Here is a 24,764-nt window from a genome sequence, read left to right as displayed (position 1 = left end):
GCATTTAGTACAACAGTTCACATTTTTAATTATAAAAGAACAGATAAAGAATTGCTTGTTAGCTTAAGAGCAAAATATATCAATTTTACATATAAATTTGTTAAGCCTGTTAGCTTTGTATCTTCTAAATAAACATGAACATTAGCAGCACTGTGGCTTGTAATTATGACAAGAAGTTCCATTTTCTTTAATTAAATGTGTATTAGGGATACTTTTTTTTGTAAATGTTTTCATAGTTTTAAAAAGTATGTTTTAAGGGGATTATACAGTATTTAATTTTGTACATTTTAATGTCACTGAACAATAAGCCCATGGAATTTCAATCTGTAAATAAAAAAAATGAAGTTTGTGGTTTAATTATAAAAATACCACTTTAATATAGAATATAAGGTATGGCTGTAATGCAGGAGTTCAATGTAAAATAAATAAATAAAGATGAAGAAAACAAATCAGAATCACTAATGGAAAATTCTAACAACATAAAAATTGGTGATCGGTAGCAGCCCTAAAAAACCTGATCAGAGAATTGCTATAATTTACATACAGAAAGTCTCTTGCAGTTGTAATATAAATTAAGGACAGCTTTTACTTAAGCTGTAAAGTGAAAATGGTCAACACTCAATACACCATGCAGGTTGTTATAAAACACTGGAGATATCTGAGCATGAAATTGGAGCACTGCATTTGTAAATATGCATTTAGAGACACAGGTCGATGCTTTTTGCAGACCAGGTCCCTTGTGTATCATATGCCTCTTTGTGACCCTGCTATGTAGAAGTAGCCAACAAATATTACATAGCAGGATGGAACAATGTTACTGCAGTTGCTATTGTCTTTCTACATTTCTCTATGATCATTCATAGCTCTTAGAAACAGCTTTTCTGTGAATTAAAAAAGACCAGATTTCACCCATCCCTATATTTCAAAAAGCAAGCCACTGAATGGAAAAAAAGAGTTGAAAAACATTACAGCTAGCTTGGTCTCACATTTCTTCGGTCAAAATCACTGCATGGCTGCTGGCAGCCGTAAGTCCTTAGTGACTGTGAGACGTATAATTATATGGGGTTTCATTTACCCAAGAGGCACAAAGCAAAGAGATCTGCAGTCTCTTAAAAGGCCTCTGAATTATTTATAGGGAAAAAATGACTTCTACACTATGCTGTCCGCTTATAACACAAAGACATTTGGTGGCTTGCAAGATTAAGTTGCTAACTGGCACAATTTTTAGACCACAGGAACAATTCATGAAGAGCCACAAACAGGGCCTCTAGGAGACTTCTAGCTTTTAGAAGGTTTCATGCTTCAGCTGTAAAATTATTCCGATTGTCTGAGGTTGGGCTCAAGTGTTAAGCTGAAGGAATTCCAGGGCTCTGGAAAGTGGTCTGCAAATGATGAAGGCGCATTCCTGGAATAGCAGATGGAATCAGATCCTAGTTAATGTATGATTCTAAACCCCCAAACCTCAGGGGTGATTATTTGTTAAGGACTGTAATGCTATAGAGCAGCTTAAGCCAGCATTACGTTTCATGGACATTCATTTCAAAATCACTTCTTTTGTAACAGCTTCATCAAAATGTATCTTTATAATGTACATACAACTACAATAAATACATCTTGATGCTAGATTTCCATGGAGTTTCCTTCTTTACAAAACATTCTTCCATTTATCTAAGGCAGACCAAATATTAAAAATGGAACATCTTTGCTGCTAATGCAGGAAGATGAAGGGGTTCGGCTCACTAGTTTTGGGCAATTTTTTTTGCTTCTGTTACTTCAATTGGCTTTATTTGGCAATTTTGGTATAAATTCCATATTTTTGTTGATTCTAAACTTTTGCTTTATATATGCAAGATTATGTCTTTTTTATTATGATTGTAAGCTCATGTATATTTCTTTAATAAATATTTGTGTTTCTATGTTGTTCATTTTTGGGTTCATTTTGTATTAAAATAATTTTCTTTTTTTTGTACTTTGACCAGCTTTATTTTTCTCTTAATGTGATTCAAGAATGAAAGAAAGGTGCAACGACAGTGTTATGATTTCATTAACAGATCCCCATCTATAGTATTTAAACATGTCCACAATCTATGATAAATTTTCACTTTCCACAACTGACTCAGTGTTTCACTCTGCAGAAGACCACCAATCTATCCACTTGATATGACGATGCACTGAAAATACAAATGCTTTTATACTTTAATGAAGCAGTACCTGCTAAATGATTAAAAAAACATTAAAAAAATTCATATTGTGACTTGTCATGGACTTTACTTAAATCTTCGTATGAAAAACATATCCTTATTGAAAGTCATATTTAAAAAAATAATAAAATTATTATATATACAACTACTATATACATATACAGTAAATCATTCGTCACTCAACCGTCAAGGCCAAAAAAGAAAACCCTTTACACATTGGAAAACATAGCATTCTTCCCCAGCAACAGTGTCAGCTACGTACCTTCAGTTTTAATTGCATTTCGTTACTTTTCTTATAATTAATCTACTATATATTATATACTATTAATCTACTATACATTGTTATGGCCAATAAACTTAAACACTGAAATTACTAAACATTTATGAAGTGACGAAAGCGTTTCAAGTATTGCTTCAACTTACTGAGTAGGAAGAATAATGAGCGATATAAATCATGATGCCGACAAAATTGAAAAATGTGTCAAAAATGGAACCCACTGACTGTAGATTTATTCTGTATTAATGTTATTTAATGTTCTTATGTATTGTATTTTTTTTTATTCTGTTATATTATGTTGTATTAATATATTGTGATGTGCAGACAGCTTGTGATATGCTGTATGGGAGCAGAAATGGTGGAATGAATGCTGTAAGTGATTGGACTGGGTGGCTTCTGTTCTATAAGGGGCAGACAAGTCTCTTAGGAGATGAGGCAAAAAACAAAAAGGTGCAGCATAAGAAAATTCTGAGTACAGAGTCAAAAGACAATAAGCAGGAGTATTTGCGATACAGAGGAAAAAAAGAATGTAAATGACAGGAGACAAATTGATTGGTAGGAAAAGCTTTCTTTTATTGTTTTGGAGGTGTGCTCCATAACCCAGATAACAGTGTATAATACAGGGCACCATTTGCTACAGAACTCCAGTACCCATAGAGTTGGATTTACGTCTTATGCTGGTCATTAAAATATTATATGAATTAATTTTGCTAAAATAGTTTTGTTTTGTAAATAAATGACCATTCCCTAAACTAATCTACTGTATATTTTTTTAAAATATCGGTTCCGTTAGGCATTTTTCTCTTATCCGTCACAGCCTTGGTCTCGACCTCTGACAGATAACCAAGGTTTTTCTGTGTATGTATTTGTGTGTGCACATGATAAATTATATTTATTTATATCTAAATGATCATGATGATGTCATGATATCAAAATTTTAGTATTTGATACCAATACTAATGAAATTTCATACAACTCTATACCTTTCAATTCCAAGGCAAAAAACAGAAATCCCATTCAAAAACGTTTTATTAAAGGTATCTCTATTAAAGTGAACAATACTGCACTCTTCTGTAACAGAAAATATATAAATACTAATACATTTTAATAATTTGTTGACTAGTAATATTTGCGACACAAATGGTTACATTTCTTTTGATTTTCCAATTGGAGCACAGGCAGGTGAAGTGATCTGCTCATGGTTACACAGTGTCAGTAGCTGGATTTGAAGCCACAACCTCAGGGATTGATGTCCAAAGCCTTAATTTTATTACACCATTATTGCCTGCCAAAACCTACATCACACTGCTACCGTGGTAATAGGTTTAAAATACTGGTATAACCCTCAAGAAGTTACTTAGCTACCATTTAAGTAAACTCGTATTGGCATTAATAAATATCAAAGTACAATGTAGAACGAGAGCCATTTATTTTAATATGTGATGTTCATGGGTTTCCCCCACTGTAACCAGAAGAGGGGGGAAAATTTTATAATCTTGCGGGGAGTTCAGCACAGAATTTATAAAAGATGACATCAACATGGAGTACCTGATTTCTCTTTCCACGTGCACATTCCAAATTTATTCAACACTGTCTCTCTCATAACTGAAAAATGTTGTTTTTTAAACATAAAAATTAAAACATTATACTTGTACTGTTGAATTAGTGAATTCCAAGATAATTCAGGATATTTTAATTCAAGCAAATTCTTAAATTGTTATTGTAACAACCCCCCCATCTATTTAAATCTATTTTGTCAGAGAACCCCTGTTAGGTTTGTAACATTTACTATTGTAAAATTTACATTTGCATCATTAGGTGGGTAAAAACTTACTGAAGAGTAATAGATGAGTCAAAATAATTCAATTTTCAGATGTCACAAAATCCTGGAGGTTTCATTTTTCAAATTTGTCCCTTTTTTAATTTTTGTTCAAACTTTAACTTCTCACAAGAAATCAATCTTGCCAGGTTTACCTTAATATAAAATGTATATCACAACTAATCTTATATAACTAGCATCTTATATGACTGATCAGACTTTGTTACTGCTTAGCCAATGTACTAGTCCAGAAGTAGAAAATTCAATGGGAACTACAGTTTAACTGGTAGACTGCATTACATTCACCAATGTACCTTTCAAATATATGACATAGGTGCTTTCACATATTTTACTTTGGTATTAACAATTGGGGCATTAATTGAATTGCCGGTGTAGGCAAGCTAAATAACCACTTCACTTAGAAGCTTGCCTCGACTTTTACTTGGTATAGATGTTCACGCTGCCAGAGCAAAAATTAGAATATGCATGGTGCATGCAATGTTTCCCTCAAAACTGTGAACTTTATAAACAAACTAGAAAAAGTATGAATGTTTAAAAGCACAGCTGTGGATGTGTTAGACATAATCAGAGAATGAAAGCAAAACTTCTGCTCCTCTCCTGGGTTAATAAAAGACACTGTATTAAAAAATGATTCATCACACAATCATTTTTTGTCCTTTTACAACATTGTGATGCTAGACACTATGTATGAAGCTATTTTTGAACTGACTCCATAATGAAATAAAAGTGGTAATAATAAAAGCATGTGTTTGGCCACTTTTTTAAAATAATAATAAGCATGATTCTCAAAGTCACACTGAAACTGTACTGTTTTGAAGACAAAATGTTTGTAGATGTTATTTCCTTTTTTCTTTTTAAGATGGTGATGCGGTGCTGTGCCATCATCACTGTGAGACATTTCTATATGTAGTTCTTATTCATGTTTTTCTCACAAATAATTTGTCTACTTGCAATCAAACACAAGTCCAGCACTGACAGACATTCGATACTACCAATACTGAAAAAAAGCTAGTACCTTTGTGTTTAGAACTTTGGTATTGAGTAGTACCAAAAGTACTAGAAAAGTACTAGACGTGAGAGGAGCTGAGAGGAGGGTGCTCAGAGCTGAGAGTCACGTGTGCTTTGTGCCGACGTGTGCTTTGCAAACGCTAGAGTCTGTTGAGAGTGTTGGTTTGTTCTGTGGTGTGAGATTTACATTAAAAAAATACATTTTGCTCTTAAAAACTTGGGTTTTGGTTGCCTCTAAGGAACCGTGTGGGAATTTTTAAAGCTTTTTTCCCTTTAGAAGGGTTTTTTGCTTTTTTCGCCCGCACAAGAGCAAAAGTAGCTGGGTGTTTGGAAGTGCGCTTGGAAAAGTTATTTGTACTTGTTCTTTTTCTTGTTATCTGTATTTGAATTAGCATCGAGGCGGCAGGGTAGAAAGCAGCAGTAACTGATATCGGCATTTGTAAATAAATAACCGCGTCGTCGTAACAGCGATTCCTTAGTTTAAAGGAAAAGAAAAAAAGGCCGCGGCTGACTTCAAAGCAGTAAAAGGTGGAAACTCAGTAGTGCGCAGGTAAGCGGCCTGCGTTAAGACACCGATCAGGCACAAGGAGCAGTAGGAGCAAATAAGGTAGTAAAGTTTTATTTATTTGTTTATTTTAGATTAAACAGTCCTTAGCCGTCCAGAGGCAGAACAGTTAAGTGGGCGACAGCGTATTGGTTCATTAATACGGGGGAATACAAACAGTGCGAGTGAAGAGCTTATAAGTAAGAAGAGCGCAAAGCTAGAAGAGACAGAGAAAAGTAAAGTTAACCTCATAGAAAGGCAGGCAGCTGAGAGGGAGAACAGTACAGGAGCTTAAGGGGGAAAAGGTGTAAAATATCTGTAGCAGATCTTAGTGTTACCATTTAAGTTAAGGAGCAGCTGAAAGAAGAAGAAATTTAATTTTAAGAAAAAAAAATATATAGTTAAGGCAGCTTAGTAATCCCAAATCAAATTTTAATAATGAGGCCAGTGCAATGCAAGTCCTGTTGGATGTTGGACTTTTAGATGATGGTTTGGAAGAGCCAGTTGTCTATGAGGGCTACATCTGCAAGAGATGCCAGCTGATCCAGCACCTCGAGCTCAGGGTCGCTGAACTGGAGGAGGAGTTGGCTGACCTGCGTTGTAATAGAGAATTGGCGGACTTGGCCCAGGTGTCCTTTAGAGAGATAGTGTGCACCCCTAAGGTGGCGCGGAGGAGATTCCAGACCAGACAGGTAGGAATAGGTGGGTCACGGTCGCAAGGCGTAAGGTAAAGGGTGCACACTGTCCGGGGCATCAACCCCAGAATTAGAAGTGTCTAACCGTTATCATGTCCTGGCGGAGCTGGACGGTGACTCTGATAATTCTGAGGTGGTAGGCAGGGTTGAGGAGCCCCAACGGGCCACCTCAAAACCAGTTCCCAAAAAGAGAGAGGTAGTGATAGTTGGGGACTCAATCATTAGGGGGATTGAAGCGCAGGTGTGCTCCAGAGAGAGAGTCTCTTACGGTGTGTTGCCTTCCGGGAGCACAGGTGGGAGACCTCCTGGAAGGGTGGATAGGCTCTTGGCCAGAGCGGGTGGATCCAGTTGTCATTGTCCACGTTGGAACAAATGACATACATAAGGGTAGTCTGTCAGTTCTGATCCAAATTCAAAGAGTTAGGTACCAAGCTGAGGAGCAGAACTGACAAGGTAGTCTTCTCCAAGTTCTGCCTGTGCCACGCGCAGTCCAGGTAAGATTGAGGAGATTAGAAGGCTTAACGCGTGGCTCAAATCTTGGTGCAGGGTAGAAGGGTATAGGTTTATGGGGCATTGGGACTCCTTTTGGAACAGATGGGACCTGTTCCGCCGTGACGGGTTACATCTGAACCGGAGGGGCACCAATGTATTGGGGAGGCGTATGTGTAGGCTAGTCGAGGATTGTTTAAACTAGGGAATGGGGGGGCAGGGAGTTTAGGACAGGCCAGATTTAGATCTATACATGGAAGAACAAACAATGGTGTAGAAATAAAAATGCATAGTAATGTAAATTTTAAGCAAACACGTAAAGATAGAAGGATTAACACATTAAAAATAGCTTGCCTTAATGCTAGAAGTATCAAAAATAAGGTAAGTGAGTTGGAGTTGTATGTAGCAGAGCACAATTATGATATTATAGCAATAACGGAAACCTGGCTAAATAACAAAGATGGGGATGAGTGTAACATAGAGGGATACACATTTTTTAGGAAGGATAGACAGAACAGAAAAGGAGGTGGGGTTGCTGTTTATGCCAAACAGGAATTAAATGTAAGTCATCTTCAGTTGGATGATGAGCCCCATCTTAGTGAGGACATGTGGCTTCGCCTGGAAAATATTAGGGAAAAGGTCTCATTTTAGGAGTGTGTTATAGACCACCCAATTCAGACAGTAATTTCAACACACATCTTTTAGTAATATCAAAAGGCAAGTTTACAGGGGATATTATAGTCATGGGGACTTTAATTATCCAAATATTAACTGGGATAACCTTACAGATGGAGGAGCACAAGAGCAGGAGTTTTAGAAGTAATCGCGACTGTTTTTAACACAGCATGTTAAAGCACCAACAAGGGGTGAAGCCTATCTGGATTTAGTATTCTGTAATAATCAGGATAGAATTGAGGGTGTAGAGGTGATTGAACCACTAGGGTCAAGTGACCATAATGTAATACAATTCTCAGTATTTTGTAAGAGTACAGATGCAAAGACTAAAATTGTTAAGTTGAACTTTAGTAGGGCTAATTTTGAGCAGATGCGACAAAGTCTAAGTAGGATAGACTGGGATAAGCTTTTAAATGTGGAGACAGTCGAGGAGCAGTGGAACAGGTTTAAAATGTTTTACATGTAATGCAGGACAGATACATACCTAAATTTGGAAGTAATAGGAAACTAAAAAATCTCCACGATGGATTAATAAAGATTTAAAAAGAAGTTGCAAAGGAAAAACTGCTGTATAAGGCATATAAGACTAATGACTGCAAAGAGAACCGTAGCGTATGAGAACATGAGGGCAACCATTAAGAAGGATATCAGAGAGGCTAAAAGACAGTTGGAGAGGAATATAGCAGATAAGGCAAAGAAGACCCCAAGAGATTCTTTCAGTATTTTAGTAGTAAAAGAACAGTTAAGGAGGAGGTCAAGTTCATCAGGAATAGTAAAGGGAATTAAAAGATACAGACAATGAAATAGCAGATGCCCTAAACTTACATTTTTCTGAGGTGTTTACAAGTGAGCAAGTGGATAACCTGCCAGAGGTAAACACAACTACTAAGGAGGTACTGAGGGATTTGGAAATTGTAGAGGGAGAAGTGCTGCTCAGATTAAATAAGATGAAATCAAACAAATCACCAGGCCCAGATAATATTTATCCTCGTGTTCTTAAGGAGGCTAGTGAGTACATATATAAACCCTTGACACATATTTTTAGGAAGTCACTGTGCACTGGAGAGATTCCAAAGGACTGGAAAATGGCAAATATCATCCCATTATATAAAAAGGGTGACAGGGCAGATCCAAGCAACTATAGGCCAGTAAGCTTAACAAGCATCACAGGAAAATTAATGGAAGGAATTATTAAGGATAAGATTGAGCAACACATGACAAGGACAGGAGTTATTCTGAACAGTCAGCATGGGTTCAGAAGGGGAGGTCGTGTTTTACTAACATGTTGGAATTCTATGAGGAGGCAACAAAAGGATACGATCAAAGTGGAGCTTATGATATTATTTATCTGGACTTTCAGAAAGCATTTGATAAGGTGCCACATGAGAGGTTGGGCATCAAGTTAAAAGAAGTGGGAATTCAGGGTGATGTTTTTAGATGGGTGCAGAATTGGCTCAGACACAGGAAGCAGAGGGTGATGGTGCGAGGAACCTCATCAGAACTGGCTGATGTTAAGAGTGGTGTTCCACAGGGGTCAGTGCTAGGGCCGCTGCTATTTTTAATATATATAAATGATTTAGATAGGAATATAAGTAACAAGCTGGTTAAGTTTGCAGATGATACCAAGATAGGTGGATTAGCAGATAATTTGGAATCCGTTATATCATTACAGAAGGACTTGGATAGCATACAGGCTTGGGCAGATTTGTGGCAGATGAAATTTAATGTCAGTAAATGTAAAGTATTACACATAGGAAGTAAAAATATTAGGTTTGAATACACAATGGGCGGTCGAAAAATCGAGAGTACACCTTATGAGAAGGATTTAGGAGTCATAGTGGACTCCAAGCTATCAACTTCCAAACAGTGTTCAGAAGCCATTAAGAAGGCTAACAGAATGTTAGGTTATATAGCACGATCTGTGGAGTACAAGTCCAAGGAGGTTATGCTCAACCTTTATAATGCACTGGTGAGGCCTCATCTTGAGTACTGTGTGCAGTTTTGGTCTCCAGGCTACAAAAAGGACATAGCAGCACTAGAAAAGGTCCAGAGAAGAGCAACTAGGCTGATTCCAGGTCTACAGGGGTTGAATTATGAGGAAAGATTAAAAGAGCTGGGCCTTTACAGTTTAAGCAAAAGAAGATTAAGAGGTGACATGATTGAAGTGTTTAAAATTATGAAGGGAATTAGTACAGTGGATCGAGACTTGTATTTTAAAATGAGCTCATCAAGAACACGGGGACACAGTTGGAAACTTGTTAAGGGTAAATTTCGCACAAACATTAGGAAGTTTTTCTTTACACAAAGAACGATAGACACTTGGAATAAGTTACCAAGTAGTGTGGTAGACAGTAAGACGTTAGGGACTTTCAAAACTCGACTTGATGTTTTCTTGGAGGAAGCAAGTGGATAGGACTGGCGAGCTTTGTTGGGCTGAATGGCCTGTTCTCGTCTAGATTGTTCTAATTGTTCTAATTGTTCTAAGTATCAATTCTTTAGACATTCCTACACACACACACGTGTGTGTATTTCTTCCTACCGATAACTTTTTGTTTGGACTAAATACAACTTACCATCTGTCAGTCAATTATTAACTCAAACTGTCAATTTATTTGATTTAATTGCTAACAGTCCTAACTCAGCATCATCTGTAAATTGAAGTTTAACTAAGTGATTTAAAACATGTAACATAAAATGTATGCAAAGAAACTGATATCAGCATCACAAGCATTAAACTCTACAATGTATCAGTTTATTACCTACACAAAATATAACCTTCCTCCTTTAAAACCCTAACCTCTTCTATTTCCTGAAATATCAGACAGCACAAAATGTCACATGAAAATTAACGTTTTAGTCTCAAAAGTTAATTTTAAAAACTGACAGACATGTACTGCACCCACAGACAGCAGCATGTTAACATGATTGGGTGGGATCTCCTACCTGTGCACATTGAGGATAACAGACTATACCTGAGACTGATATCTAAATAACCGGGTTTCTCTTTTTCTAAGCAGAGTATAAAGATTGTGATGTACAGATGAAGGTTTTCAATGTCAAATAAAATCAACATTTTTTGTCTTCCCATCGATTAATCAAAAACTTCTTGTATGCCCATTACATTTAGATGGTGAAGCAGCTATATACCGTACTATTTTTGGCTTTGTGCTCTATTAGTCCTTCAAATCGTACATAAACTGCAACTCCACTTGCATCCAGTTCCTACCTCAACAGAATGATATGGTGTTAAAGAAAGTCTGCTATATCTTACAGAATAGTTGTACAAATCCTTTTTGAGTAAGCATTTTTCCCCCATTTTCATGTAGTATAACATACCTATTGAAAGTATAAAAATTCTATTTACATTAGAATAATCTTTTAAGAAGTATATTTCATCTGAGATAAATTCCAAAAGAACACTTAGTGGGGGAGGTTCTTTTGAAATTCCAAATATTTCCAAAGGCATAGGGAAAACATATCCATTGAAGTTTGAGTCAAGGACAAGCTAAAACATCCAAAAGAGGCTGGGGCTTCTATAGCATCTTGTGCAGGTGGGTCCTCATCCTGGAAAGGTTTAATAGAGTTTAAGGTTGAAATATGTACATTATGCACAATTTTACATTATACTACTCTTTGTAAATAGCACAGAAACTTTCCATTTATTTTTTGTGACAGCAAAACCAATTTTATTTTGCACTTTAGGGGGAGCTTTTGATATAATTAAGAGTGTAGTCCTTTGTTCACAAATCTTTTTAGCAACAGTCACTTGATCTTAGTTAAGGAGGGTAATTCATGAAATTGAGATATAGTATGATGATCACGCAGATAATAAAAGAAGTGTTTCTTCTGCAAGAAGTTATCTACAAGAAAGCTGAAAAAATGATGTAAAAGTGTGCTCTATATAAAAATCTCTGGTGGTTTCTGTGGCTTACCATTTTTAAAGATTATATTTATAAATATTTTAACAAATTTAATTAAATCACACAGACTAAAAAAAAAATAATCGCTATCTCAGTTAGCAATCCTTCTTCAAAGGCCTACATCGGCAATATTCGCACAAGCTTGAAACAAAACTGTTTATACTACAATATTACATACTAGCTGTGTAAGCCCGTGCTATAAAAAGTCTGGACTCCTAGAAACTACTGAAATCGTCAGAAAAAAATTTAAATGCAGAGCCGTCGTTCTCGTTTTGTAGACGTACTCACTCCTCTTGTCTATCAGTGGCTAAGTGAGTTTCTGTTTCGATTGTCTTTCCTTGGCGGTTTCTATTTGGCGATGGAGTCGCTTTCTTTAAGCTTCATGTTGTAGCCTCGTACTTCTTTCCTCTTCCGAATCGTTAACTTGGGGCCACCGTGACACACAAGCATACAATTCCATGCATAGACATTTATATATAAAGGTATATGAGCTTTTCAGAGAAAGTGAGTAAAAATTGTGGCAAAAAAAAACACAAGACACACAAATAAAGACTTTTTTTTTTTAACTGGATAAAACTCTTTTCTGGCCCCACAAGATACATTCACTATTGCACCAAATGCTTGCCATACAAGGGTCTGATTCATTCTGCATTGCCACCTTTGCCAGGTTCACTTCCTTTCATACAAAATGTACTTCTTCACTAGGCAGATTAACTCTTTATTTCATGGATATGGCTAGCTGCTATAGATTAAAATTGACCCTCTAAATATTTTCAATAGATTTTGGGATAATTCTGAATTTTAAACAATGAAAAAGATACATTTAATCTTAGTTGTGCCACATCTAAAAAGAACTGGCCACTGGACAAAGAATACCAAGTCACAATGGTATGCAAATAATAAAAAAAAAATATTTATCTTAACAGGAACACCTTAAAAAGACCTGGGGTCAAAGGGTCAAAACCTATTGTGTAAACTATAAGTGCAGTGAATCACCTCTTAGTCACAGATTTGCTTGCCTGAAGAAAGGGCCTGATCTGCCTCAAAAGCTTGCATAAAAGGTGTCATGCTGCTTCACTTCTCATTGCATCCATAATGGCTAAAATGGTAGAGAACCCTACTGCTATCAGCACATACTAAAATCTTACTGTTGAAAGGCATAGAAAGCCATTAGGGCACAAAATGGGAGGGGCGGGGTTTGGGCTGTGACATTATTCTAGATGTATTTCTTAAACCACCAATTTATGCCCTTAGAAGCAAACATTAAATCAATGTTAAGGAATGCTTAACTTGGACATCCCCAGTTAATACTATGTTGATTTTCTAAGTTAACAAAAGAAGTGAGCATTACATCCGCAGGGAACTTATACAGTACACAATATATTTCTGCCAGTTCCAGTACTCAAATACTACTTATTTGTTAAATTTGACAAATTCAGAAAAAAACTACAACATGTAGATTGAAAAATCAATACAAACAAGTATTTTCAACATTTGTATACATCTACATTCTGTCTGAAAATGCAATATGCTGTTAAACTTGTGGCCAACTCTGTATTATAGATGTGGCATGTTGTAGGCGCTAAAAGTAACAGATTCAAGTATGTAAAACTGGGATGCATGGCTTTATCACAAATTAATCTTATTAATCCTGTTTGATAACCTCCTATTGCATTTTGTTTACAATGCTCTTTCATTATACTCATGCATTCCTAACCATATTGATGACTAAGACCATGCTTGAAGTTTTGCCATGTTCAATGTGTTCTGTCTAATCAGCATGTTGTGCCTAACTGGCATGCTGAAGCAGTCAGTGTTGTGTAACATTATTACAATGCCATTGTATTTGTAAACTTATTTTAACTTAGTAAGAATATTACATAATTACTACCAAACAAATTCAGATTTTCAACAAACTGGGCAAAAAGGTTTTTTATAAAGCATTGACTATTTCCAATCACTAGCCGATTCGTCACTTCAGTTTGGAGGCTGTTGTGGAGAAGCAGGAGTATCCAATGTATATGCTGTGCCACTTACAACTCTAGGATTGGATTCCAAAACGTACAAAATGATCTATGAATACATTTGACACTGAAACAAATGTCTCTGCCTCATTAGTACAATCTCTCTCCAGTTCCTTTCTTGGAATGTAAATTGCTTATCTGCTACCGCAATCCTAAAATTCTATATAGATGTCAATAAATTAAGAACTTCATTAGTTTCTTTAAAAAAGGCCAACATTATTTTTGAAAAACTATGGTTTTAAGTCACATTTCATATTGCAAGGTTAGGTAATACAACACTACTATAATGCCTTTTTAGGTTAAAAAACCTGAATAGCAAAATTCACTATACCATTGTACCTACAGGATATAAAAATTTCTACCTTTCTGCCCATAGATCAATAATGATCTAATATCCAGTGCTGCATACAAACGCATATAATATGGTGTTAATAGTTTTAGTTATATGGAACTATAATGATAAATAAAGAACTAGAATTCAATAAGTCAAATTCCACCAACAAAGAAACATGTGCCATTTAAATGGCTTTCATCTTTGGCACAGAACAATTTTGCTTCCTTAAAAATCAAATCCCACCACTTTACAGGCAAAACCTCTCTTACACTTGTTCTGTATGATTGAATTGCATTAAGTTGTATGATAGTGCTTAACCTATTTGAAGTAAATCAGTGTGCTTTCTATTTAAATGGTTCAGCTTTTCTTCACAACGTACACTGAATTGATTCATTTGGAAATAAATTGCTCACAAGCAGCCTAGCTGTATTTTCCAGGGCCACAAGCATACCTCTAGATGTCTCACAAACAGATTTAAAACACAGATGCCAAAGCTCTATTTGAAAGAAACAAGTTACAACAAATTGAAAAGGATCACGAGTTCCATAATCCATACTTTTTTTAAAACAACTTTACCTTACTCCAGGTTTCCATGGGGATTAATGAACCTTTCCTTACAGAAAAAGCCACAAACACAAGCAAAAAATGAAATAGCAGACCAATGTAAAGCAATAAACACAATAAAATAATAAACACAATGAGTCTGAAAGTCATCTAACCTAAATGGATCACATAAACACAGTATCATTAATGGCTTTACTGAGCAACCAATAACTAATAGATGTTCTTCCAATCCTCACAAACAATGTAGTATCCAACAGAATGAAAAAGGTATTTCAGAACTAAACTGCAGTTGTTGCATCTATAGAAATATGATTAAGCTCTAATTGCTTTATTCTAAAATAAAGTTATTAGAGAAAACTGTGTTAGCAAATGAAAAGCTGCAACGTGTTAGTGACAGAGTGAGGTGCTGCTTATTTAGCAGTAAAGAAAAATCAGGGCATAACATTCAGCAATCAAACTTAACTTTTTAAAGCACCTTCATAATAGGCAACTAATCAGAACGTCATTTTGTTCATAACATGAGTATATGGTAAACTGTTTGCTTCTCTGAGCCAACTGACAACATGAATCATAATGGATAAGCTGCAATCTAAGCCCATCTTTTTTTCTGCTTCCACATGGTTATGGTACACGAAACGCAAAACTTTGAACAGACATCTCTAGTAGTTTCCAATATTTGCATATTTTAAAAGAATGGTTTTCAAGCTTTTCTTTTTCTTGGCAATGTTCCTCACACTTTGTAGGCCCTGTGTGAATTTTACTCCAAACAAAAGCTTGCTGTTAACTTTCTTAGTCAAAAGAGTCGGCCTCTAAGACTACTGACTCTCTGCAATAAAAAAAGAGGCTTTTGTACCAGTTTATCCTGACAAACTATCTATAGTTTACAAATTATTCTTCAGTTTTCTTCCTGAAGATGTGAATTCAGCTTCCAATAACCACCAGAACAGAAGGACTACAACCTGAATACCCAATCTCTTAATAATGCATCCGGAGACTGCAAAGGCTTTCTAAACATCTGCTCACCTTGGATATCTAGAAATGTACTGGTGCTAACAACACTTAACTGTGGCATTGTAATTCCTCCTCAATCGCAGGGGTTGCGTTCCAGACCCACGTTCCACGGCAATCGTTAACATCTTCCATTGGCGCTTGGGCACATACCCTGAAGCAGTAGCAGGAGCAGATCGTTTTGGAGCCACAATGAAGGGCTTGACTATGCACAAAGATAAACACAAAAGTTAACTCTTTACACATCGAAACAGGTTGATCCTGAATGAGCGAGATGAGACTTCCTGGTTAACGCCGCGGAATCAAATTCAGCGCTCCATCACTGAGCCATTCAGCACACAGGAACTTAACTGCGTGCTCTGATTGGTTAGTTTCTCAGCATCTGCCAATAGCATCCCTTGTATGAAATCAACTGGGCAAACCAACTGAGGAAGCATGTACAGGAAGTAAAAAGACCCATTGTCCGAGAACCACAAAGCAGCGAAAAATCCGTGTTACATATTTAGATATGCTTACATATAAAATCCGCGATAGAGTAAAGCCGCAAAAGTCGAAGCGCGATATAGAGAGGGATTACTGTATTCAAAAAAATGCACCAAAACTACAAACCCAGGGTAACTGAAAACATGCACATACATTTTCATCTGACCAGCAAATGACAAATATTGCTGCTGAAAATATACATTGACATGTGTGTTACATCCTTTATACAGCAGCTTCAAGAACCCTCCTATAATCATTGAGCCAGGCCTTTCACCTCAGCTTTCAATCTGAGCTCCTTCACTAATTCTTTTTCCGAAGGTCATATCCAACATCCCCCTAACATTACTTCTAAATCAATTTCTCTTTCTTTGAACAGCAGCAAACTTGCACTGAATCAACACACACACAACTTATCAAGCACATGTACAGGCTGCCAATAGCACAATCAATCCAACAAATTTGTTGAATCAATTTAGCCAGCTTTCTATAACAAAGTGTTATGTGCTTTTTACAGAGAACGACAAATTACTTCAATTGAAGTCACCCGCTAGTCAATTAAACTGGTTCCAAGTGAAAGTGGCTGAACAGTCACAGTATTAATTATTCCTTTTGTATTATCTATTCTGTTTCCAACCATTCTATAAAAATTGTACACATATTGGAAGGGGGAAGGGAGAAAAGGAATGAAGCTTTTTATGTGTAGGCAGATATTAACAGCAACAGCAGTCTTGACAACCTGAATCCGTGAATCTCTCCAACCTCAAATTTTTGTTTTTTTGCAAAACTGCTTTCTCTGCCTACCTGCAATTATTTATGAAATTCTTATATATTCATGATGTTTACCATTCAAAATAACAAAATAAAAACTGTAATTGAAAAAGAAGTTCTTAGGATATTTAAACCACTGCAAAAGATGCTTCTGTATCACATATACTGTATCTTCACAACTACTGCTACAATTCAGGTATAGCACTCAACTGACTTTCTTTGTTCTGCATTATGAAAGTGAGGTAAACCACAAAAGAATGGCATGTAACATAACACAGGCTACCACTGTGACTCCCTGGGCTCTTGATGCTCCTATGTAGAATTAAGCCTTGGTTGTCAGGATCTGCACAGAAGTGTGCTTCCAGATAAATGACTGTAATGAGAAGTCAAGCAAAATGACACTTATTGGCTAACTAAAATGATTACAATATGTAAGCTTTTGAGGCAACTCAGGCCCCTTCTTCAGGCAAAATGTACATCAGATAGAAGTGGCCTGAGTTGCCTCGAAAGCTTGCATATTGTACTGTAATCGTTTTAGTTAGCCAATAAAAAGTGTCATTTTGCTTGATTTCTCACTACATTCATAACGGCTAATACGGTACAACACCCTAGTACTACAGATAAATGATTGAAATTCAGCTCAGACAGCCTTAGCACAGCCACTTACAAAGTGTGGCTTATTACAAACTTCTCAAAACTGTTATGCAAACAAAAACAAAAAGCTACCATACAAGAAAATACAAAACCACAAAAAAAATGACTTGGTCAGTGATATTTTTAAATTTCAAAAAATGCTAGCTTCTGAAATTACAACATTGTGGACACATTGAGAAAATGGCTTTAGTATGGCAGGGTGAGTGAATATTGCACTAACTAATCAAAAATGACATAATAAAACACACACAAATATATGCGAGTCGAAAAAATTCTCAAAGGCAAAAGCAGGAGTGAAGTATGTTTCTCAAAGCTGACTGCAGATCAGCATTCACCACAAAAATACCCAGCAGCAGATCAAAAGAATCAAGTCTTTGCTAAAGATGTTGGCAAGTCTACACTCCACAAAAAGACAGAGGCCTTATTATACTCGGTTTTACCAAAAGCTGTTTTGTCTTATGTTTAAAAGGGAGAAGAAAGCTTTTAAACTGCAAGTCTATTGGGAGAAATGCCACTTGGCATTGGCATATAGAAATCTTTCCGGCAAAAGAACAGCACACTGCATTTTTACATATCAATATTTTACAATAAATAATGCTACCCTTCAACTAAGGACAGCAGATGACATCAGCACCATTGTTATATCAGTGCACATTTCCAATCCATCTCAGTCTTGTCCGCGTCCTTGCTCCCTTGCCCATCTGCTGGGGGTGTAGCGGCTGCCATCTCCAGTCAAGATAAAGCAGCACTGCCTGCCCAAACGCATTAGCGGCTCAGTCGCGTGGGCAGACTAAAGATGCTCTTGATCGGTGTGATATGTCAAGCTGAGGACTATGTATTCTCTAGCCCCATCCAATGTGGGTGCCCATCTGTATAGGGCTGTGCATGCAACCAGTTTATATGCATCACAATGTTCAATCTAGTCATCAATCCATATTATGGTAGGTTTCTAAAGACTGTAGTAATAATGGAAAATGCAATTCAGACTCTGGTCTCACACTGCAACAGATAACATTATACTATAAAAATTGAAAGAAGCATCGGGCTGCTGCTTTCCTTTTCTTTCACTTACGAGTGTCAACTACCAGTGGAAAAGTATAGCATATACAAGACACCAAGATGTGACAGCAAAATGTAAAACTAATCTTAATGCTGCAAGACCATATAATGACAAAGACACAAAGTTAAAGTTTAATCCTGTCACACCAAATGATTTTTCCAGTGATTACCAGTTGCAGACTTCATTTATATAATCTTAGTGTGTTACCAGCAAATGCACTGCATTCCTGTGACTACCTGTCATGTAGTCTAACATCCCAAATGATTTAGACCGATCTGCAACGCGGCTCAACAAAATCAAACAGGTTTCTTGTTTTAAGTCATAGGGCTAGGCTTGTGTGTGTGTCATCTTACAACCAATGATCATTCACCAGGAAGTACAATGCAGCCACAAGGATACAAGAAACCCATGTGTGTTGGGCAGCACAAAGAAGGGGCTCACGGGTCTTGTGTTTGTTATTCTATGACAGAGATTATTAAAATTTCCCAGGATTGCAACTGAATTCACCATACCTGCAAAGCCTTTGTATAGACAATGGCATTTTCAGGCAGTAAATTAAGTGGCTATCAGCATGCAGTGTGTTTGTGGTACTTAAGAAAAAAATGTGCTGAAAAGTAATAACAGAGTAGTGCAATTTGTAGATTTGCCGCAGGCTATAGATCAACAATTTTTGTGCATGGGGGTTTGGTACGGGATCTGAATATTGAAAACACTCACTTATAACTTTACAAACGTAATATGCTTATTGAAAAAAAACTTTTACTCAATATTACTACTACCAAAGATTTAAACTGAAAAGTTCTGATAAAGATACAAATACATTTAGTTGTGCTGCTTCCTCACCACTTTTTGGAATGATAATTCTGTTGATTTATGATATATAATTACAAGGTTCAGAATAAATGAGGTTGGCTTCCAGGATAAACTGGGGAAAGCTACAGACCCCCACTGTTCAGACTAAAAGGTTTTACTCATGCAAGAGCAGAGGACTCTCATGCACTCCACTTCTGTTGCCCTGTGAAGGGTAATAAATGAACCTAACTGTTGTATTCTGACAGGGATCTGAACACCCAATGCTGTCCAAAAGTGCATCAGGCAATTAATTCTTGATGGCTTTTTAGCCAGCTGTGGGGTTTTGAAAGTATCCCTTCTCAGACAGTTTTTTTTTGGTACTGATGTGATTCTCTTCCTCTGGGATTTTCACTTGTCCTCCCTTTGAAAGTGGGCATCATTCATTCAAACATCAAACCGTAATACATGGTAATTATAATAAAAACAAAAAAACCCCCACTAATTCTGCTGATCAACAGATGAAGGCATAATGAAAAAATACACAGATTAATAAAGATAATCAGCTATATTAATAAAAATAATCAGCTATACATACAATCATTTTTTATATATGAAGGTCTGTGTTCTTGTTTTAAAAAACTATAGGACATGTTTCCCTTTGATATCAAGTCAATTTTCCACCCCATCAATATCTGAAGCTTTTGTTAAGATGAGCTTCCAAGCAGACTAAAAGTTTGCAAATAAAGATTACGTATGATTTAGCTAAAAAAGAAAATTAAGGAACAAGTCAAAGATAACCAGAGAGCATGATAATGAAAACTTTGATTTTACAGATCACTAAAAACAAAGCACCAGTAGTGCATCAAATATTAATCAAGCAAAAATGTGGTGTGCATAAAATCATGTTTCTATTTCTTCTATTTTAGTTTAAAAATATATTTTGTGTAGTTAACATTTTTGGAGTAGGAAATATTACTGTTTACTTAAAAAGAAAGATTAGAAAACCATATTATCTTCAACCAAATTTAGCTATATGTTGTTTCCAGAATGCTTTTATTGAAACTCTGAACATCACCATTATTCTAGTCACGTACCTTGATTTAAATGTAACACTGCAGCTGCTGAAGGTACTGTTAAGATGAGTTGCCTAACTTACACTTATTGCTTCAAGTTATTAGGTATTTTTAGCACAAATTTACACGTGTGGGAAGGTGGTAGGGACAAGAGGGAGATGTTTCTATATAAAATAACCAGCAAGAAAAACGTTCTTGCATGTAATATGCCATATCTTTCTACAGCTAGACTGAGGTCACTCACAAGGAACAAGCAATCTCAATATTTGAAATACACTTTTCTCCAATGAGGATAGAACAGCTGGAAAGGCAGGATTCTTTACTCATGTCATAGTCACAGTAGCAGATCTGCCATATGGGGTGTGTGATTAGAATCTGAATAGCATACATAATCAAAGGAAGGGACAAGGGGAAACAATGGAAACCTCACACAAAAACTCGTATCTACAAAAATACTGAAAAACTATGAACCCAAGATCAGCGGGTTCTGGAGCACCAATAAGGGATAGCAAGTCTCATAAGGCTAAAGTAAACAACCACCCGAAACCTATTTTTGTTTAAACAAAATTTGGTTACTAATTAAAACTAAAGTTTACAACATAAGGATAGTTTTACATAGCCCCTATGCTTGACCACCCAGCATGATGCAGCTGTCCATTCTGCTGCTTGCCCCCTACCACTCTCATATGTCCAATGCCAACCAGATACTCTCCGCTGTTTCTGCTCCTGTTTAGTGCAGCATGATGCACCACCCTGATGCCTAGCGCCACCCCATCTGTGTGTTTCAATCACTCTTTCAAGGGGTCTCTTTTCAGATTCGTTTCCTGTTCAATAACTACCAACTTCTCAGTTTCCTCCTCTCCTGCACGCTTACATTCAACCGCATCACTCGGTTATTTACCTTTTCTCATGTTCACTGACTTTAACAAATGTGTGTGCCTTATTATCCTCTTTCGTGGTTTGGAAATTCAGCTTCTAATGGATCCGTTTAAATGCACTTTAAAACGTCTGGCGACCAACACGTCACACATATACAATACCATCCCAATTTCTGATCTTCAGTGTAACCCTGGACCTCTCAGTTGTCTCCTCTGTCCTTCAGTGTCACTGTCCACTTGATGCTTATCTTATTTCTTGTCCCATGATACCCAGTTACTCTCGACTTCATCAAATCCAGCATTACGACTCAATACTACTAATGCAAAAAGTTAGACATTTCCTTTAAATTCAAACCCAGACGCCAATACCACCCAACTATTCTTAGTTGTCTTACCTGCGTGGCTCCTCAGATGTTGGTGGCGCCCCGCGGCCAGCCATCACAGCAGGGACGCAGCTGACCAGCTCGGTCCAGTCAGCGTGCAGGCCACAGCTCCAGCCAGTCGAGAAGCGGGAGAAGAGCCAGGTCTCCTTCTTACCAGGCCGGAGGCAGGTGCACTTCTTTTGGCCGACACGACACTCACAAGGCTGCTCCAACTGGATATTGCGCACCAGGTGGCGCCCGAAGGTTGTACCTCCGGTCTTTTGAATGTGTAGAAAGACGATTACGTCGTCGCCCTTGATGTTGAAGTCTACCTCTCGACGCAGATCTGCCTCGGTAAAGTTATAGCGGGGAGTGAAGCGCGCGGGACTTCCGTCCTCGGCCCGGTACGGATCGGGACCAGGGAAAGAGGCCCCCCGTCCGGCATGCAGCCGCAGCAGCAACGGGCACTCGCTGCCTGGGCATACGTACTGCAGAACTATCATACCGAAGAGGCATAGCATAAAGAGAGCCAGGAGCAGCCGGCTGGAGCGCTCATCCATGGTCCGTACGCATTACTGAGCCTCTCAGTAGCGCTTCGTCAGCCTCGCACACAGCGTCCAAACCTTCTAAGCCAGGCGTCCATAGTGTGTGTCTGTGCGCACTACTGAGGAGGATGGGCGAAATCTAATCTCCGCCCTTCCCAGCAACCTCCACGGTATCTGCGCGTGAGCGAGACGAGAGAGAGAGAGAGAGAGAGAGAGAGGTAGGTGCGTAGGGAGGGGGTAGTTGCTTCAAGTCACGCTCGCCCAGGCGTCGCCTTTTCTTTATTTAAATATGATAATCACTTAAATGCAAGTGCTAATGAAGTATTGTGTGGCAGCACAAAAGAAGTAGTGATAATCCTGCCGTGCCCCATTTAGACTTTGCTCCCTGTAGTTTCTGATTATATTGCTGTAGTACAATAAATTACTTTAAGATTATCGTCGTTTATAGCTGAACTAGAGTATGCGCGAATATTTGTAGGTGAGTTTTTACCTAAAGTGCTAAAAAAATTAGGAACACTTTCAAGACACATCAGATCTCACTGGGAAAAAAATCTTGCTGGATATCTATACTGAAATGGACTGGGTAATGTGTTAGGAATGAAAGAATGCCACATCGTTTGATGGAAATTAAAATTATCAACCTACAGAGAGCTGAATTCAAAGACACCCCGAAAATCAAAGTGAAAAAATGCCGAAATTTCATTTCAGCAACTGAAAATCGTACTCGGAAGTTTATATGCCCCCCACGTGCTTGTATGCATGGCTGACAAAGTAGGGTCATGCTCCAAATGAGACGACGGATGGTGCCCTGTCCAGTCTATGGTGCAACTTGGCTGCGTCGGATGGATTGAAACATAATGTCTCAGAGGTGTTCTATTGGATTTAGGTCAGGCGAGCGTGGGGGCTATTCAATGGTATCAATTCCTTCATCCTCCAGGAACTGCCTGCATACTTTCGCCATCTGAGGCAGGGCATTGTCGAGCATCAGGGGGAACCCAGGACCAACTGCACCAGCATAGGGTTTGACAAATGGGTCCAAGGATTTCATCCTGATACCTAATAGCAGTAAAGGTGCAATTGTCTAGCTTGTAGAGGTCTGTGTGTCCCTTCATGGCTATGCCTCCCCAGACTATCACTTACCCACCACCAAACTGGTCATGTGGAACTATGTTACAGGCAACATAACGTTCTCCAGGGCTTCTCCAAACCCTTTCATGTCTGTCACATGTGCTCAGGGTGAACCTGCTCTAATCTGTGAAAAGCAAAGGGCACCAGTGGTGGACCTGACAATTCTGGTATTCTATGGCAAATGCCAATTGAGCTCCACGTTGCTGGGCAGTGAGCATGGGGTCCACTAGAGGACATTAGGTCCTCAGGCCACCCTCAAGAAATCTGTTTTCTTATTGTTTGGTCAGAGACATTCACACCAGTGGCCTGCTGGAGGTCATTTTGTAGGGCTCTGGCAGTGCTCATCCTGTTTCTCCTTGCCCAAAGGAGCAGATACCGGTCCTGCTGTTTGGTTAAGGATCTTCTATGGCTCTGTCCAGCTCTCCTAGAGTAACTGCTTGTCTCCTGGAATCACCTCCATGCCCTTGAGACTGTGCTGGGAGACACAGCAAACCTTCTGACAATGGCATGATGTGCCATCCTGAAGAAGTTGGGCTACCTGTGCAACCTCTGTAGGGTCCAGGTATCGCCTCATGCTACCAGTAGTGACACTGACCGTAGCCAAATGCAAAACTAGTGAAAAAACAGTCAGAAAAGATGAGGAGGGAAATATTTCAGTGGCCTCTACCTGTTAAACCACTCCTGTTTTGGGGGTCATCTCATTGTTGCCCCTCTAGTGCACCAAAGCAGCTGAAATTGATTAACAATTCCATCTGCTACTTAACTGACCAGATCAATATCCCAGAAAGTTCATTGACTTGATGCTATACTCTGATTAAAAAGTGTTCCTTTAATTTTTTTGAGCAGTATATACTGTATATAGATATATGTATGTATGTGTGTGTGTATATGTATGTATAAAAAATGAGTACAGTAGCCACTGTATTTAAAACAGAGTTTAAACATAAACAGGAACCATGAAATCATTGTCTTCATTTTCCTTTGATCAAAAGATTAAAACTTTATTGCAAGTGTAATTGGAAGGAAAATAAATGATACTTCAGTATATCTTTGTCTGTTCAGGTTGTAGGCTACAAATCTTTAAATAAGAATACAAAATGGACAGTGTAACTAGTTGGGCTTCAAGTTTACTACATTGTGATGAAGGTCAAAATGAGGTATCACAAGAATGTCAGGCCATGTGTCTGTTAATTGAAGCAATATGCAACCAGACCTGGGCCAGCATCCATACCATTTGCACTTGAGAACAGATAATCCATCTGAAGGAAAGCAGGTTTGGGCCTGGCCAATGCTTAGATGGGATACCATCTAGGAAAAAGCTTAGGTTGCTGCTGGAAGAGGTGTTGGGGAGGTCAACAGTGGGTGCTTTCCCTGTGGTCTGTGTATGGATCCCAAAGCCCTGGTACAGTAAAGGGGACACTGATCTGTAAAAATGGTGCTGT

At 37.8% G+C, this 24,764-nt stretch overlaps 1 protein-coding gene across 1 annotated transcript in view; it reads right to left on the bottom strand.

Moving 5' to 3' along the window:
• hs6st2 (heparan sulfate 6-O-sulfotransferase 2) overlaps positions 1-22,376 on the bottom strand; it is a 41,991-nt gene extending 19,615 nt beyond the window's left edge. Inside the window, exon 1 of the mRNA XM_039766218.1 lies at positions 21,683-22,376. Coding sequence (XP_039622152.1) covers positions 21,683-22,209 — 527 coding nt within the window. The 5' untranslated portion in view covers positions 22,210-22,376. The remainder of the gene's footprint in view (positions 1-21,682) is intronic.
• Positions 22,377-24,764: the final 2,388 nt, after the last annotated feature.

The sequence above is a fragment of the Polypterus senegalus genome, chromosome 10 (assembly GCF_016835505.1).
Source record: "Polypterus senegalus isolate Bchr_013 chromosome 10, ASM1683550v1, whole genome shotgun sequence".
Lineage (NCBI taxonomy): Eukaryota > Metazoa > Chordata > Cladistia > Polypteriformes > Polypteridae > Polypterus > Polypterus senegalus.
This window is presented reverse-complemented; position numbering and strand designations above follow the sequence as displayed.